We start from the raw sequence: 15,098 nt of genomic DNA, 5'->3' as shown, positions 1-15,098 counted from the left end.
TTCAAGACATAAGTAGCCTAAATATTAAAAGATATTATTAATTGAAATATTTGAAAGAAAAAGCTCTGAAATAATCTAGAGTGAGCATCAACAGGAACTCGGCACACCCCACAATATTTGATTACCACCAACAGACCAGCTACTTCACAAATCCTCCTGAGTAAAGAAACTCTGCCACGCCAACCCATTAATCAAGATTAGATATGAAAATATTTCACAAATCTGTTTATCTTACATTCAACAAACACAACTGCTCAATGCAGCCTTTCCCTGCAGTCTGCCGAACAAAGACAATGCTTTCTTACATGTGAGACGTGCCACCTGACTGATGGCCCCAAGAAAGAAAGTTCATTGTCTCATCCTGGACAACTTTCAAGAAAGTTGACTGTGTAATGTGAATATGAGAGAGTCTTTAAAAATAGTTTAGTGCATTTCAGAGCTGTCAAATGCCCTAATTTTTACTGTATTGGAATTGTTTAAATACATTATACAAAACGTAAAAATACAACATTAATTACTAGTATTATTATCTTTTTCAAGTTATAAATGATGTGAATATTGTATCTGCTTCAAAATCGCATAAAGGTAGTGCTAAAGCAGTCAACAAAATGACCAAAAAGGAAATGATTACATAGAAGACTGTTTCACTGAATTCACTTCTTAGAATGACGTAATTGAAGGTTGTGGCTGTTCCTCCCAAACAGGATATGGAGAGTGGCTGTGTGTTCCTTTAAGTAGAATAGGATTTAACACCAATAGGATTTAAGAATTGGAGCATCCACAGTTTAACTATAACGCACTAAGTACCGCAGCAATTTCCTAATGTTGTAAACCTGCTCAACATTTGGCAATAAAACCCTTTCTCATTTCTGATTTCTAAATGGCAGAAAGAAACTTTTAACATCACATTCAATCAACTAGGAGTGGTTGATTTACCAGAATAGGGATATCGTTATCAGTGCATTTAAATCCAAATCCACAAATTTGCTTAGCCAAAACGGTTATTGTACACATTTATTTCCTAAAATTTAGGCCCAGTGGGGAATGCAGATTAACTTCTTTGATTTCTTTGTAATGACATGTTGAAGTATCACTTAGTATTTTCGATTCTCAAGAGGTTTGTCATCTGTTTTTATAACTGGATAGTTTATTATGTACTCAAGCTTCTCTAAATAGGTTATGACTGTACAGTCATTGGTTGTGACTCCCTGTGATATGTTTTACCGCTCCGCTTTGATAGATGGCAGCAGATCTCTGGCTAGAGCTGCAAATGGTACACTGAGGAAGAAGTGGGCGTGGGTTTGCTGGCACTACAGCGCCACTTTTGAGCGGTCGTTTATGTTGTCAACAATAACAGACCGCTGAAGTTGTCAAGCAACGTCGAGGAAAACTCATACATCAGTCCCGCGACGGTATAGTCTTTAGTTGGGTATGAAAGTACATTATATTATTTTATTTTGATTAAATCCAGTTGTGTAATGCATGAAGGCACAATTAAAAACAGCAGCTCTAGACCCTGATGCTGACATTCACTGCTAGCATAGACAGTCTTTGGTTGCTAGGAGCCGAGCTGAGCTAACGCCACTGGTTTAACCTTAGCGCTCTGCACTTAATGAGAGAAAGCGGTTACACTGTGCATAGATAACTGGTGAAGATTCAAAATCAGTGAAAGTCAACGATTAGCTTTATTGTAAGGTTAACATTGAAATGTTAACGAAAACTTGTGATCTGTGTATGATCTTCAGATGAAGGGCTGGTTATGGCTTGGCTTAATAGTGATAACTGGCCATCAGTTACATAACAAAGCTATCGAAATATCTTGATAGCTTATTTTTTCCGCGGGCCCAGAGGAGGCACTGGCTACCCCCCAAAATTTGCTGGCACCCCTAGTGGCTCCCCCTGACTGCCCTATGTTGGGAATAATGTAATAAGGGTGCAGAAAAGCTGGTGCCAGTCCCTGGACAGATCACTGTGCATCTCAGGGCCAACATGGAAATCTAATGATCTAATATTTATTTGTATTTCATGAACAAGTTTGCTGTTAAAGTGAACTCCAGTCTGGGAGAGTGAATCTTAAGCTGCTTCTAGTCAGCTCTGCTGAGAATCAGTAAAGCCATCCTGGGACTTCCACTCAATTAATTGATCAGTCGATCAGTTAAAACTGATTAATATAGATTTCAAAATCTCATTTGGTTTTCATATTTACCTATTTTCAGTGATATAAACTTTATTAGCAGGAAATTAAGTAGGAATATCATTCTTTTAGAAAAATTATTTTTGCCATATTTTCAAGTAACCTAGAGCATAATAAAACTGTAAATTCTGTTTTTGGTGTGCCACCTCAATATTTTTAGTGGCTCGCATATGGCCACCCCACATACTTGTTGCTGTGTCTGTAAATGTTATGATATAACAATACGTTAATAAAGTTGAACAAGTTTTGTAAATTAATTCAGTTCAATTTCAATTCAGTGTCATTTTTATAGCAACAAATCACAGCAACAGTCGCCTCAAGGTGCTTTATGTTGTAAGGTAGAGACGCTGCAATAATATAAAGAAAATTGAAAGAATTAGAGAACCCCTTTGAACAAGCACTTGTTTAAGAATGAAAACTTTTTCAGCAGATGTCTAATTATATATATATTTAAATACCTGCAGTCAACAATCGAGGGCAAAGGACAGTGCACGAGAGAGGTGCAGGTAGGGTGGAGTGGTTGGAGACGAGTGTCAGGTGTTGATTTGTGACAGAAGGATAACAGCAGTGAAAGCAAAGGTTTCTAAGGTGGTGGCCAGGATAGACAAGATTAGAAAAGTATATCAGAAAGACAGCTCAGGTTAAGTGTTTTGGAGGTGAAATTAAAGAGTGGTTTGGACAATATTGGATAAAAGATGTTGAATATGAAGCTGCCAGGCAGGAGGGAAAGAGGAAGACTTCAGAGGAGGTTCTTGGTGTAGTAAAGGAGGACATGCAGAGGGTTGGTGTGACAGAACGGGATGCTAGAGATGGGGTGAGATGGAGGCATGTGATCCTCTGTGTCGACCCTTGAAAGGACCAGTTTCAGGAAGAAGACAAAGATGTAATCATATACACAGAAATAGGAGAATTTTCTACTTAAATTGAAGCAATCGTATGAAAAATACGATATGGTGTAAAAGTAAAGTTGCTGTGATGTGTGCTGCTTTTCCATTACTGTGATCTTGAAGTATTCCTACCAATTTAAATAGTTCTCTTTGTCTTATTTTGAATATTTTTATTCCTAGATCAAAGATGGTCCCGGACAGCACTCAGATTCGGCGGCAGGGTGCTCAGGACTTTATGGCTTACTATGAGTTTGCCTGTGCCAGGCAGGAATCTGTCCCCCTTCCTGCAGTTAAAATGAACCTCAACAAAGGGATGCTGGACTTTAATGGAGACAAGCTGAAGCTAACAGACTGGCCACCCGTTCTCAGCTCTATATCCATTAACAAACACCTGCACCACATAGCAATAAGTAGCACATACCAAGCTAGTTTGGCTTCTGGAGAGGCAGGTACGTTATTGAAACAGTTTATACGATTTTAATTGTCTATGTTAGAAACTTGTTGATTTTCAGATTTTACTTAAAACAACAATGTCACCATTGGTTTCAGATAGAAGATATCTTAAGTCTAGCTTCAGGAGGAAGATTCCAGCTATTCGCTCCAAGGATATGACATTAAAGCTGTGCAAGGCCCTCAGAGAGTGCCTCACTGTCTCTCCCAACCTCAAGACGCTGCAGCTCAATGGACTTCCACTGAGAGAAAGGGACCTCATCACCCTGACAAAGGTGAAAGCAGAGCATTTTAAAAGCAAAGCATTGTAACTATTTCATTTTTAAAAATGTTATTCAGAACTCTTTCTGTGTTTGTTGCTTTTTTGTTCACTCTTAGAATGGACATTTATTAAAACAAGTTCTTTGTTGAAATGATCCTAATCTAGGGTTTGGCAAAAAGCACTTCCTTGGAAAACCTATCTCTGGTTAACTGTCCAATCAGTGATGAGGGCTTAGAGGGTATGTGCAATTATATTACTGTCTCCTAATTTTGTTCAGGAAAGGAGTTTGTATTGTATGTTACCTGTGTAACTGTGTGTTCTCTATGTTTCTATATGTTTTAGTCATTTGCCAAAGCGTTAAGTATTCTGCTAACATCAGGGCAGTGGATTTTAGTGGATGCAGTCTTACCTGGAGGGGGGCAGAGCACATGGCCAATATTATCAAGGTATAGTATTTGATTTTCAGTGTCATCTGGCAGTCTATTTTATTTTTTTATTGAGAGATAATTATTTAATAATTGTAAACTATCCAGATAATAATTGTTAAAAAAGTTTGTTAGGGAAAAAATTGAGGTGCACAGTGCAGATTACAGCAGCATGTTTTTTGACAGAGGGATTGTAAAGCTGTATACACACTGGAAGCGATTTTACTTGTTCACTTTCTATGGTCTCTAGTCAAAACGTGGCCTTGAATCGCTTCCAGTGTATATGCAGCTTAAGCCTAGAAGATTTAGAGAGAGAAGTTATCAGTCAGTCAGAACATTATGTAATAAAAGATAAAAGACAGAATAAAACAATGTGGGCCTTTTCGTTCAGTAATAGAAATGGAAGAGTCTTAAAAATTTTCATCACAACTTTTGTAAAAATCCTTTTATTTATCTTAAAGCATCAGGGTATGCAAAGACATGGTACGGCGTGGGCGGAGTCTCTGAGGTATCGACAGCCGCAGTTTGAGGGTATGGGAGGTCTTCGTCGTGTCACACTTAACTGTAACACTTTAATTGGGGACCGGGGTGCTGCGGCTCTTGCGAGTGAACTTGCTGAAGACCTCTGGGTTAAAGGTTAGTAGATTTGTGAGTTTGTGGTGTTTGGTTGTGTTTGTTTGTTTTCCTTATTGTACAAATTTTTGATAGGATTTCTGTTTCTGATTTTTGGCTTGTAAAACAGCTGTGGACCTGCAAAGATGTGGTCTTTCCAACGAAGGCGCTCGTCGTTTGCTAGAAGCCTTGAAAACGAATTCTTCTTTGTGTGTGCTGGATATCCGTGGTAACCCGTTAGTTGGTAAGTTGCTACCTAAGTCAAGGCAATAGCATTTTCTTGTTTTTTTCCAGACTTAATAGCACTTTTCCCAATCTGATCAAATATGTTGTTCGTTCCACTGCTTGAGCTGGTTTGTTTTTACGTTTCCATTTGACATATTAATGCAAACCAAATTTTGTGTGTGTGTGGTACTTTCCAATTGTAGAAAAATCATTTGAGTAATACTGTAATTACATCAGTCATGTAGTAGTTCATCTCTAAACCCACAAAACATACATTTCTAGAAATGTTTCTGGTACTGAATCTTCACTGATTTTGAGTTTTCTTTTCAGATAAACTCCTAATTAAAACTATAATAGAGAAAGTACTAATGAATGGTCATGGACAGTCACCAGAGGTAAGTTTTTGGGAGAAATATTCCGGGGGGCGGAACCATTGCTCTAGGTGGTGTATTTGTATGCATGTGTCTTCCTTATGTTGTCCTACAGTATTGCTGGATAAAGCCTGCAGCGTCAGAACCACAGAGAGCTTCTGGTCCAAGGAGGAGAGCATTACCCAGTACAGTCAGAGGGAAAGCTGCATTTAGAATAGGTATTTATGTATACATACATTTTTCTTGTTCCATGTTCCAGATAAACACTGGCAGACTGCATGTAACTCCATGTTATTGTCTCCCTAGTCAGACAAAACACAGTAATTTCAGTATTTCTGGTTGTACACCTAAAATCAGCCTATTAAAAACAGACCTTTATTCATTTATTTTTATGAGCATAGGCACATTTCTCTGTTTTATGTTGGGGGGTTTTTGTGCATGTGTGTGTGCAGTGTAAATTCACTGGAGGATTTCTTTCAGTCTGTTTGAGATAGTATTGCTTATTCTCGGTGTCTTTTCAACTTCTCAAATTTGATTTTTAAGTCATCTGGAGACATGGTAAGAACTGAATTCATTGTGATTTTATTTTGTTTTTCCTGCTGATAGGTGCAGAAATAATCTTGAATTTGTGATGTGTTTGATTATGGTTTAGTTGACTTTGCCCTTATTTATAGGATGATTTCAGTAGATACTCACCTAGATTAATTAGTCTTTCATCTATTTGCTTGTGATGTTTATACCCTGCTTGTTAGAAGCAAGTAATATCTGCTAGTTTCACAAAGCATGTAGTTCTTATAATTTTTGCATTGATTAATTCATGGAAAGCCCACACATGTTCTGCTGGCCATTATAATCATTTCCACTATTTTGCGCATATCTTGTTATTATTGGGAGGGACCTAACAATTTTCTGTGAGCAAAGATTTATCAGTTTATCATTTATCACTGTTCAGTTTAATTAAATATCATTAATGCACATTAATGCCTAGTGATGCAGTGATTAGCACTGTTGCCTCACATCAAGGCCCTGAGTTCAATTCCTCTATCAGGCCAGGGTCTTTCTGTGTGGTGTTTGCATGTTCTCCCCATGTTTGTGTGGGTTCTCTCCAGGTACTACGGCTTCCTCCTGCAGTCCAAAGACATGCAGTTAGTGGGGTTAGGTTAATTGATGATGGTTAATTGCCCATATGTGTGGATGCGAGTGTGAATGGTTGTCTGTCTCTGTGTGTTAGCCCTGTGGCAGACTGGCGGCCTGTCCAGGGTGTACCTTGCCTCTCGCCCTGAGACTCCTAGAATAGACTCCAGACCCCCCACGTCCCTGAATTGGATGGCAAAAGACGATGGATGGATTGATTATTATTCATTTATATAGTGCCAAATCACAACAGACACCTCAAGGCACTTTTAATACATGGTGATAAAGTACAGTTCATAATACTATGAGGACTTTGCATCATCAACGCTGCGCCCTTCTTAGAGGTGAAGATTTCTCAGAATTCATGGACATGTCTTCTCTTTGCAGCCACTCATAAAGGACCATCTCCTGGTGGACGGAGTTCAGCTGCTGCTCTGAAACCTAAGCCATCACGCACCCCCCATGTGCCTTGGCGTGCTGCTGCACGAGCTGGACGCCAAAGGTGAAGAAATGTTCAGAAGAAACAACAAGCAAACAACAAAAACTATGTTCCATTAATAAGTTTGGAAGATAGTTTGGATTGTGTGTGTGTTTTTGGGGTCTGGAAATTTATTTTTTCTGCATATGGAAATCTGTAGGGAATGTAGTTATATGTTTAAAAAGCATTCACTGTTTATTATAGTCATGTAGAGACTAATACTATGTTTTTGCTTCTGCAGAGGTTTGCCTCCTGGAATTACTGTAACAGACCATAGCTTTCAGGTAAGCTGTCTTGTGTCTGTGTGTAATGCAGCGTAATGAATAAAGAGCCCTAAACAGCAGCATTAATGTTAATATCTTATTAGGGTGCAGCCACAGTGAAAGTTACCATGGAGTCGGATTCAGAGGCAGAGGAGGATGATGAAGAGGAAGTGGTGGAAGTGGAACCGAGACCATCTTCTCTTAATCGTCAGGACAGATTCATTTCACGGAGGTTTGAACAAATACAGGTTAGTCATTTTTGTAATGTGTTTTTGCTGCTTCTAAAGTCAAAGATGTGGTATGTGAAGAGTTCATTAAACAAAACCACCTCACACACTGCTCTTCTGATCCATGCCCTGTAGATGGAGCTAAAAGAGTGCCGTATGAGGCTCGGGGAAGAGCGGAGGGCCAGACTGAAGGCTGAGTCCAGGCTCATGGAGGTAAATAAAATCTGTAATACATACAGATAAATTTATGCCTGTTATTTATTTTTAATGTTTTCCTTTATTGCAAGTTTTAATCATATAAAAATCCACAGAAAATCAACCCTCTCACTATCAGCTGATTTCTTAAAATCTTTGAAAATTAATTTTACCAACTTGTTCCAAATCACAGACCCTTGAAATACACAAAAATGGGTCAAAATTTTACATTTTTTAAAAATCTGTTATTTTTGACCAGCAATTTTGAGCCCTCAAAAGTGCAAGAGAGATATATTCTAGTGGCTGCAAATCTAAAGTTGTTTTAAATTTACTCCAGGGAATTAACAGAAAACAGCATGTTGGTTTAATTGGTGTACTTTTGCTTTTGAAACTGTGTTATTTCCCATGTTATTTGATGCTCAAAGTTGTTTATAGAAAATAGTGTGATTCTTTGTGAGTCAGGTGGGAGGTACTTATTGATTTTTCATGAAGTAATGCAACAGCTCGCCCTTTATTGAAGAGTCAGTTTTATTGAACAGTCGTGTTTCTTTGTTTTTTTTTTTTAATGAATGAATAAGACTGTGCCAAGCTGTGCCTTTATTCTTTATTTAATTTCTGTTCAGTATGAGCTGGAGAATGCTCGTCTTCGAGATGCCAATCACTCCCTGTCAGAGGCACTTGCTGCCAGTGGCTCTGCATTAGCACCACCGGCTTCCAGTGTTCTTGAAGATGAGGCAATTCTGGAGAGCATTGAGACATCATTCACTAAGTTTCATGCTTTCCTGGATTTGCTCAAAGATGCTGGGTGGGTATTTTTAATAGCAGCCATTACAAAATGCCACCGTTGTCACAGGACCTACGTGGTTTCCTGAAAATCCGTTCTTTTAAAAAGCTTTGTTTCATTATGTGTGGGTGTGCTTTTTTCCACTTCTTGAGCCAGAAGTTGGCCTTTAGTTTTGTTTTGACTGGATCCCCATTTTAAGTGGCTTATATTTAACTGTCTTTCTTCCCCTTGTCATGTCTTTGCTTTATCACTTTACATTTAATGTGTTTTATAGGACGATACCTACAGTTATTCATTATATTTTATTTTTTATAAAGTGATCTTTGTGCATCGTACAAAACATTGCAGAAAAGTGTTTGCTAGATTTTTGTAGAGTATTACAGTCTGGCACCCTGTGAGTAAACTTTTGTGTAGCTTTAATATTTCAGCTGCACGATGAAGCAGCTTATTATTGTAGCTCTTATCATTTATAGTGTAACAATGTGGTCTGCAAGAGTAAGTTCACTCAAGTGGTATAGAAAGAGCATATACTCAGATTACACACTTCTCTTAGTGATGCATCATTAAATTGTTATGTTTGGAAAAACCACAGGTTGTGTAGTTAATGGCTCGTATTTGACTTGGGATAAGATGTCAAACAGGTGTATTTTCTAAAATATTAGACTAGTGATATTTAAAAAAGGTGTGCATCTTAGATTTCAGTTTCTTTCAGAAATATCTGAAGTTAATTTTAATATTGGCCAATTTGATATTGATTCTGCAGTTTAATTCTGACAGGACGGGTTTCATTCAAAACGAAACTCTAGGTTTGTCATTGTCATTTCTTGGATTAATATATGGAAACCAAAGCCCATTGGTTAGGTATAATTTCGCAGTCATCTTTGAGTCAGTCACTCACTCAATCAGGGTATCATTCTGGAATCTTTTTAAATCTAAAATGCGCCCACTAGCCACTTAGTTAGGTGCATCTTCTTGCACAAGGCTGAACCCATTTTTGCTTTCAGAACTACCTTAATTATTAATAGAATAGATTAAGCAAACATATGCTCTGCTGGATTAAGATCTGGTGACTGTGGAGGCTATTTGAGTACAGTGAACTCATTGTCATGTTCAAAGACTAATATGACGTTATCATGCTGAAAGCAGCCATCAGAAGGTGAGTACACTGGGATCATAAAGGGATCAGTGAGTGTAGTCAGATTAGCTGTGGTGCAGTTATAAAGGGCTTCAAAGAAAATATCCCCCCACACCGTTACACCACCAGTGTACCCAATATCTTATTATCTTAGTGACATCTTACCATAATCATTTTTTTATTTGCATTTGTTGTAGCAAAAAGGTAGGCTGGTATTAGCTGGTTATCTACTCTGGAAGTTCATTTTTAATAGATTGCATGTCTTTTTTTTTTTTTCTTTTTTTTTGTAGCTTAGGTCAGCTAGCTTCAGTGGCTGGAATTGACAAGTCAGATTTCCACCCTCTTGGAAGACCTCAGCTTTCCTCCACAATAGAACCACTTTTGCATGGAGCGGCATCACCGCCTGGAGGGCGTTACAGGATCGATGCTCTGTCTTTGGTAAGAATATGCAAAGCAAACTTTGGAAGCATGTTCTGTTGGCAGGTGGGGTGAATATTTTAAAGTTTGCATAAGCCTTTGAAAAACTTTAAGAGCACAAATCTGTACGCAAATATTTAATTGTGGATAAATAAATCACACACAGCACTGTAGACTTAGAATTAGATTCATAACCACATCAAGCAGAAATGTAGATTAACTTGGACGACAGATTGTTAGGTTCAAGAATTATAGTTTAATGCATTCACATTCTCTTTAGCAGCTCAGGATGAGAGGAGTATCTGTTAATGAGACATTATTAATGTTACTTCAGTTTTAGTTTTGATTAGAATAGTTAGAATAGAATCGTTTTTCACATTGTCTCATCAAATGTAATTTCTGGTTTTTAGGTAGGAGGTGCCCCGTCTGCTGCCCCCGTTGGATTGTCTGACACCAGATTGCGCAAGTCTCCATCCCCTACTAGAGCAGCCCTTCATAAAGAAAGGTCACTTGATGTAACTTTCACTCAGGTTTCTGCACCAGCAGCAAGTGGTGTAGTGGATGTAGAAGAGGAAGCAAATAATTTTTCAAAGCCTGACACCCAGCACGACTCAGGCTCTGAACACAGTTTTTATAGCCAAAAGTCCTTTGATAATATTTCCTTTGGTAAAACTTCCCAGACTAGGCCGAGCCACCCCACGAGCAACAGCAACTCTCACAGAAACAACAGTTCCCATGGATACAGCTTCAGCAACAGCTACACTTACAACCGTGCTTCTCATAGCAATGGATCTCGAGGTGGTTCGTCTGCAAGTATTAGTGACATTTTAAGTGACAAAGAGTCTGTAGGATCAGTAGGGTCAAGGAACAGGGGAAATGGAAGGCTGGTGACAGTAGGTCAGTCAGGATCAGAAGGGTCAGAGAGGAAAGCCCCTTCTAGGAGAGGCGCTCTAGAGCAGGTCAGATCTCTGGAGAGTCTGGGGGTTCAGTCAGATAATGAATCCTAACTAGGCGACCATAAACTTTCTCCCTGTGTGTCAGTGCCTTTTCTTCTATGTTTAGATATTCGCTGAGTTTAAATTGTTTTTTTTTTGTCACCTTTATAAAGTTTTTTTTTGTTGGTTTTTTTTTTGTTTTTTTTGCATTTTCAGTCCAAATCATTTCAGTTTAGGGAAACAAAATGTTTTTAAAAGCACCTTGTTACATTTAAACCAAAATAAATAAGTGATTTAAAAAATTAGCCTTATATTATTGTTTTTACATTTTAGATTTACATTTACAGTCTTATTGAACTTTTTCATAAAGTGCAGGGAATCTGCAGTATAACAGTTTAATTCAGTGCGACATTCTCAAATCTGTAGCTCTGTTTCTTCGAGTATAATCCTGGTTCTTGTAGCAATCAATCAAATACTAGAAAGTTTACAATTTCAAGGCATTACATGGGAGCTTAAAGCAAAGTGTCATTCCTTGTTTCACATGTGCTCTTACTTATTTGTAGCTTTGGACATTAAAGTTGTTTTTTTAAATGACAGATTTTTTTTTATATATTTAGAGGGTTTTTTTAAGGCTCTATGATATATAATGGCACAATTTAATGTTCCTGTTATTCTGCTTTAAATTTAGTTTATAATAAACTATTTTGCAATTTTACACCTAATAAAGTGTTCTTATCTTTATTCTAAACTTGACATTTAATATTTTCAACATGTGCTCATACATAAACTGTTTGTTCATCATGTGCAATACAGAGAACTAATATTAATATTTAATGACTTAGAGTTAGTGTGATCTTCCATCTGATATGAACCACAAGAACAGCTGCCTACTGAGTAATGCAACCTTAACATAACTTTTATTTTCATTGTCAGGAACCATCTTTTTGATAGGTTATTTTTCAAAATCCAACTTAAAATGTCACAAGGGTAAGAAAATTAAACAAATCCCTGCTGGGAAAACAACTAAAGTACTTTTGAAATATTTTTTGTGTGAATATTTAAACTCCAGTTTTTGTTTTTGTTTTTTTTGGAGTCCTGACTCACTGTGAGCAAAGCGTGACTTTTGTGGGGCACAATTCTCAGCAGCTTCTGCTCATTTCAGCAGAATTGTCAGTCTCTCCACCTCTTCTTTGTGAGAATGAGTTTGACTCAGTGAGATGAGTAAATTTTTCTAGTTTAAAAGTTGAATTTATCTACAAACACCAAAGAGATTTGCTGCTTCGGCTATGGTGGTTACTAGATTTCCAATATTTTAGATATCACTTTATAACAAGTATTGTTAACTCATCTTTTTGTTTATTTACAGTACTGTGCAAAATTGTGACCCATTCTTCATTTCTTGATATTTAGTGTTCAAGGAGCTAGACTTTACAATATGTCAGATATGAATCTCCTGCCACTATGTCCTACCATGTTACCTACAACCAATGCAAGCTCATTTGGGGATGCTCTTGTGCTTCTAAAGTTTAATGTTTGTTTCCATTGTCTTTTCTCTAATGTGGATCTCTAGTTACAGTCAGAGCTGTATCCTGATGAGCATCGCAGTGTTCAAGTCCACTGCAGGGTCCAGCAGAATTTCTGGAAGTGGAGAAACTGGAGCAAACTATTTTCTATGGTAAATTTTGGTTGTGGTATCTCTTATTTTGGCTGAGATTTCAGTGAATTAAGGTCTTTAGTTTATCTAAACTTGTGCGGCACGACTCATGTCTAATTCTTCGGGCTTTCTGGGGTTCTTCAAAATAGTTCTTTGGATGCTTTTTTTCATTTGTTTCCAGTCCAGTCTTTGTACTTGACCATTTTCAGGAAATTGTTTTTATTTTTAACCTATAACAAATGCAAAACCTAACAATGTTTGACACATAAAATACATGTTTTTGCACCATCGAGGTGTTTCCCACATAGCTATTAGCTGATCTATTGGAATATGTCTTGGCATGGTCAGCAAAGTATCATTTAAAAAATTAAGGAAACTGAGTACATGAAGGAAATTTCCCCTTGTGGGACTAATAAAGGTATCTTATGATGGGACAAAAGTGGAATGGCCTAACACAAAAACTGTCTCTAACAGATGAACAGTATCTGAAAGTCATATTGATAAAAACTATAAAAAATACAGCAAAGACCTGAAACAGACACTGGGAGTTGTGGCTGACCGTTCAGTTGATTCATCAGTTGATTCAGGGAAGGGAAACAAAGGGGGAAAAAAACCAAGGTTAGTATACAGGAGAAAGTCGGGAGCAAGGTACAACAGTGAGTGTTTACAGTGGTCTATCTGATACTCGTGGTGTTGGTGTTGTTCCTAGATCAACATACTGGCTGTATCCGGTTCGATCCCCATATATAAAATATCCATCCATCCATCCATTTGCTACCGCTTATCCTTTTCAGGGTCGCGGGGGGTGCTGGAGCCAATCCCAGCTGTCATAGGGCGAGAGGCGGGGTACACCCTGGACAGGTCGCCAGTCTGTCGCAGGGCTAACACACAAGGACAGACAACCATTCACATTATATAAAATATATTTATATATTTTGAAATGTATTTTAGCACATATATTTTTTGGCCATTTTTTGTATATTTTGAAATATATTTCAAAATGTGTTTTAACGCATATATTTTTTGGCCATTTTTCTATATTTTGAAATATATTTAAAAAATATATTTCAAAATACAATTTAAACTTATTTAAAATCATCCAAAAATATATAAATTTAACCCTTCATATATTTCTAAGAAAACACATTCACATGTAACAGCTGAAAGAAATCTTTATTTGATGTCTAAAACATACATATAGCATACCAATCAAGCAAGGAATATTCATTTTACAATTTTATTCTCGTTACATACTTAAACATTCTAAAAGAAACACACACACACACACACACACACACACACACACACACACACACACACACATATATATATATATATATATATATATATATATATATATATATATCTATATATAGTGGAACCCTGACTTACGAAATTAATTCGTTCCCGAAGGTCTTTCGTAAGTCGAAAATTTTCGTAAGTCGAAGCACCCATCGCGCCTGTTGAGTGAGACGATGCTGAACGATAGGCTATAGGCTAATTGCTAACTAGAACAACAATACATCGTTCAAGTGGAACAGCGAAGCGCAATTACGAAAGCCAAGGGGTTGTCACATGATTCGGAAGGCATTGTGGGCTTAGGCAATCAGAGCCAGCGGATTTCGTTACACAGGCATTTTGCCATAACACGGGCAGAAATATTGCTGTTCAGTGCCTTCGTAACTTGAATTTTTCGTTAAACGGGGTATTTGTAAGCTGGGGTTCCACTGTATATATATATATGTATGTGTATATGTGTGTGTGATTGTATGAACATAAGTCAACATACTTAAAATGTAATTTCTTTTCCTTTTTCCAGCAGTCTCAGTTCCCCCAGCTTTCACTGCAATCCTCAAAGCCCTCGTCCTTACTGCCACTGTAACAAACAAAAGTCACAGTTCTATTACTTTTATCAGATTTAAAATAAAAATATGATTTATGTTGGCTGGCTTCATTTAGCAAACAGATAATTCTGTTTATATAGATACAGATATTAATACAGATATATTTTACGCATAATTTTACCTCTCTTTTTTTTCCTAGCTGGAAAGTCTATCCAGTTCACATTACAGTAATGCTAACACCCCTTTTCGTCATCTCTCCTTCCCTCCAGCATTCATAAATCTGACCTTCTTTGTCTGAGACCACCCACTACAATGCATCATCACCTACTTGTGCAATTTTTTTAGTGGTTGCAAAGTAAGTTACTTGTGCTGTATGCAATTTTAGATACACAGAAAGTCTTCACTTACTATATATGGCTGTCATAGTGTCCTTATCAAGGGCAGTTCTTCACTCTGCGCCGATGTGCGTTTTGCTCTGTCCTCCTATAAAAAGCATGAACATTTGAGTATCTGACTAGTTTTAGATTTCCAAAAATCTGATATTTGTACAACTAAACATTTGAACTACAATGATATGCTATTGAGAGATACTTTTATGGGTACATA

At 37.4% G+C, this 15,098-nt stretch overlaps 1 protein-coding gene across 2 annotated transcripts; it reads left to right on the top strand.

The window, feature by feature from the left end:
• The first annotated feature begins 1,317 nt into the window (after window positions 1-1,317).
• cep78 (centrosomal protein 78) lies at window positions 1,318-11,709 on the top strand. 2 transcript variants are annotated; one of them, XM_084947153.1, is made up of 16 exons: window positions 1,318-1,412; window positions 3,262-3,530; window positions 3,631-3,806; window positions 3,959-4,031; window positions 4,136-4,239; window positions 4,680-4,854; window positions 4,961-5,074; window positions 5,386-5,450; window positions 5,542-5,644; window positions 6,948-7,062; window positions 7,280-7,322; window positions 7,406-7,549; window positions 7,664-7,741; window positions 8,347-8,528; window positions 9,933-10,080; window positions 10,470-11,709. In XM_084947153.1, the coding sequence occupies exons 2-16, from the start codon at window positions 3,269-3,271 to the stop codon at window positions 11,064-11,066; spliced, it is 2,379 nt and encodes a 792-aa protein (XP_084803279.1). In that variant the 5' UTR covers window positions 1,318-1,412; window positions 3,262-3,268; the 3' UTR covers window positions 11,067-11,709. The 2 variants fall into 2 exon arrangements, with proteins under 2 accessions (XP_084803279.1, XP_084803278.1); XM_084947152.1 differs by having other exon boundaries at window positions 1,318-1,429.
• The last annotated feature ends 3,389 nt before the right edge of the window (window positions 11,710-15,098 follow it).

This window comes from Perissodus microlepis, chromosome 12 (genome assembly GCF_051167445.1).
Source record: "Perissodus microlepis isolate ML-2025 ecotype Zambia chromosome 12, ASM5116744v1, whole genome shotgun sequence".
NCBI lineage: Eukaryota > Metazoa > Chordata > Actinopteri > Cichliformes > Cichlidae > Perissodus > Perissodus microlepis.
The sequence above is the reverse complement of the archived record's forward strand: the minus strand, read 5'-3'. Positions and strand labels throughout refer to the sequence as shown.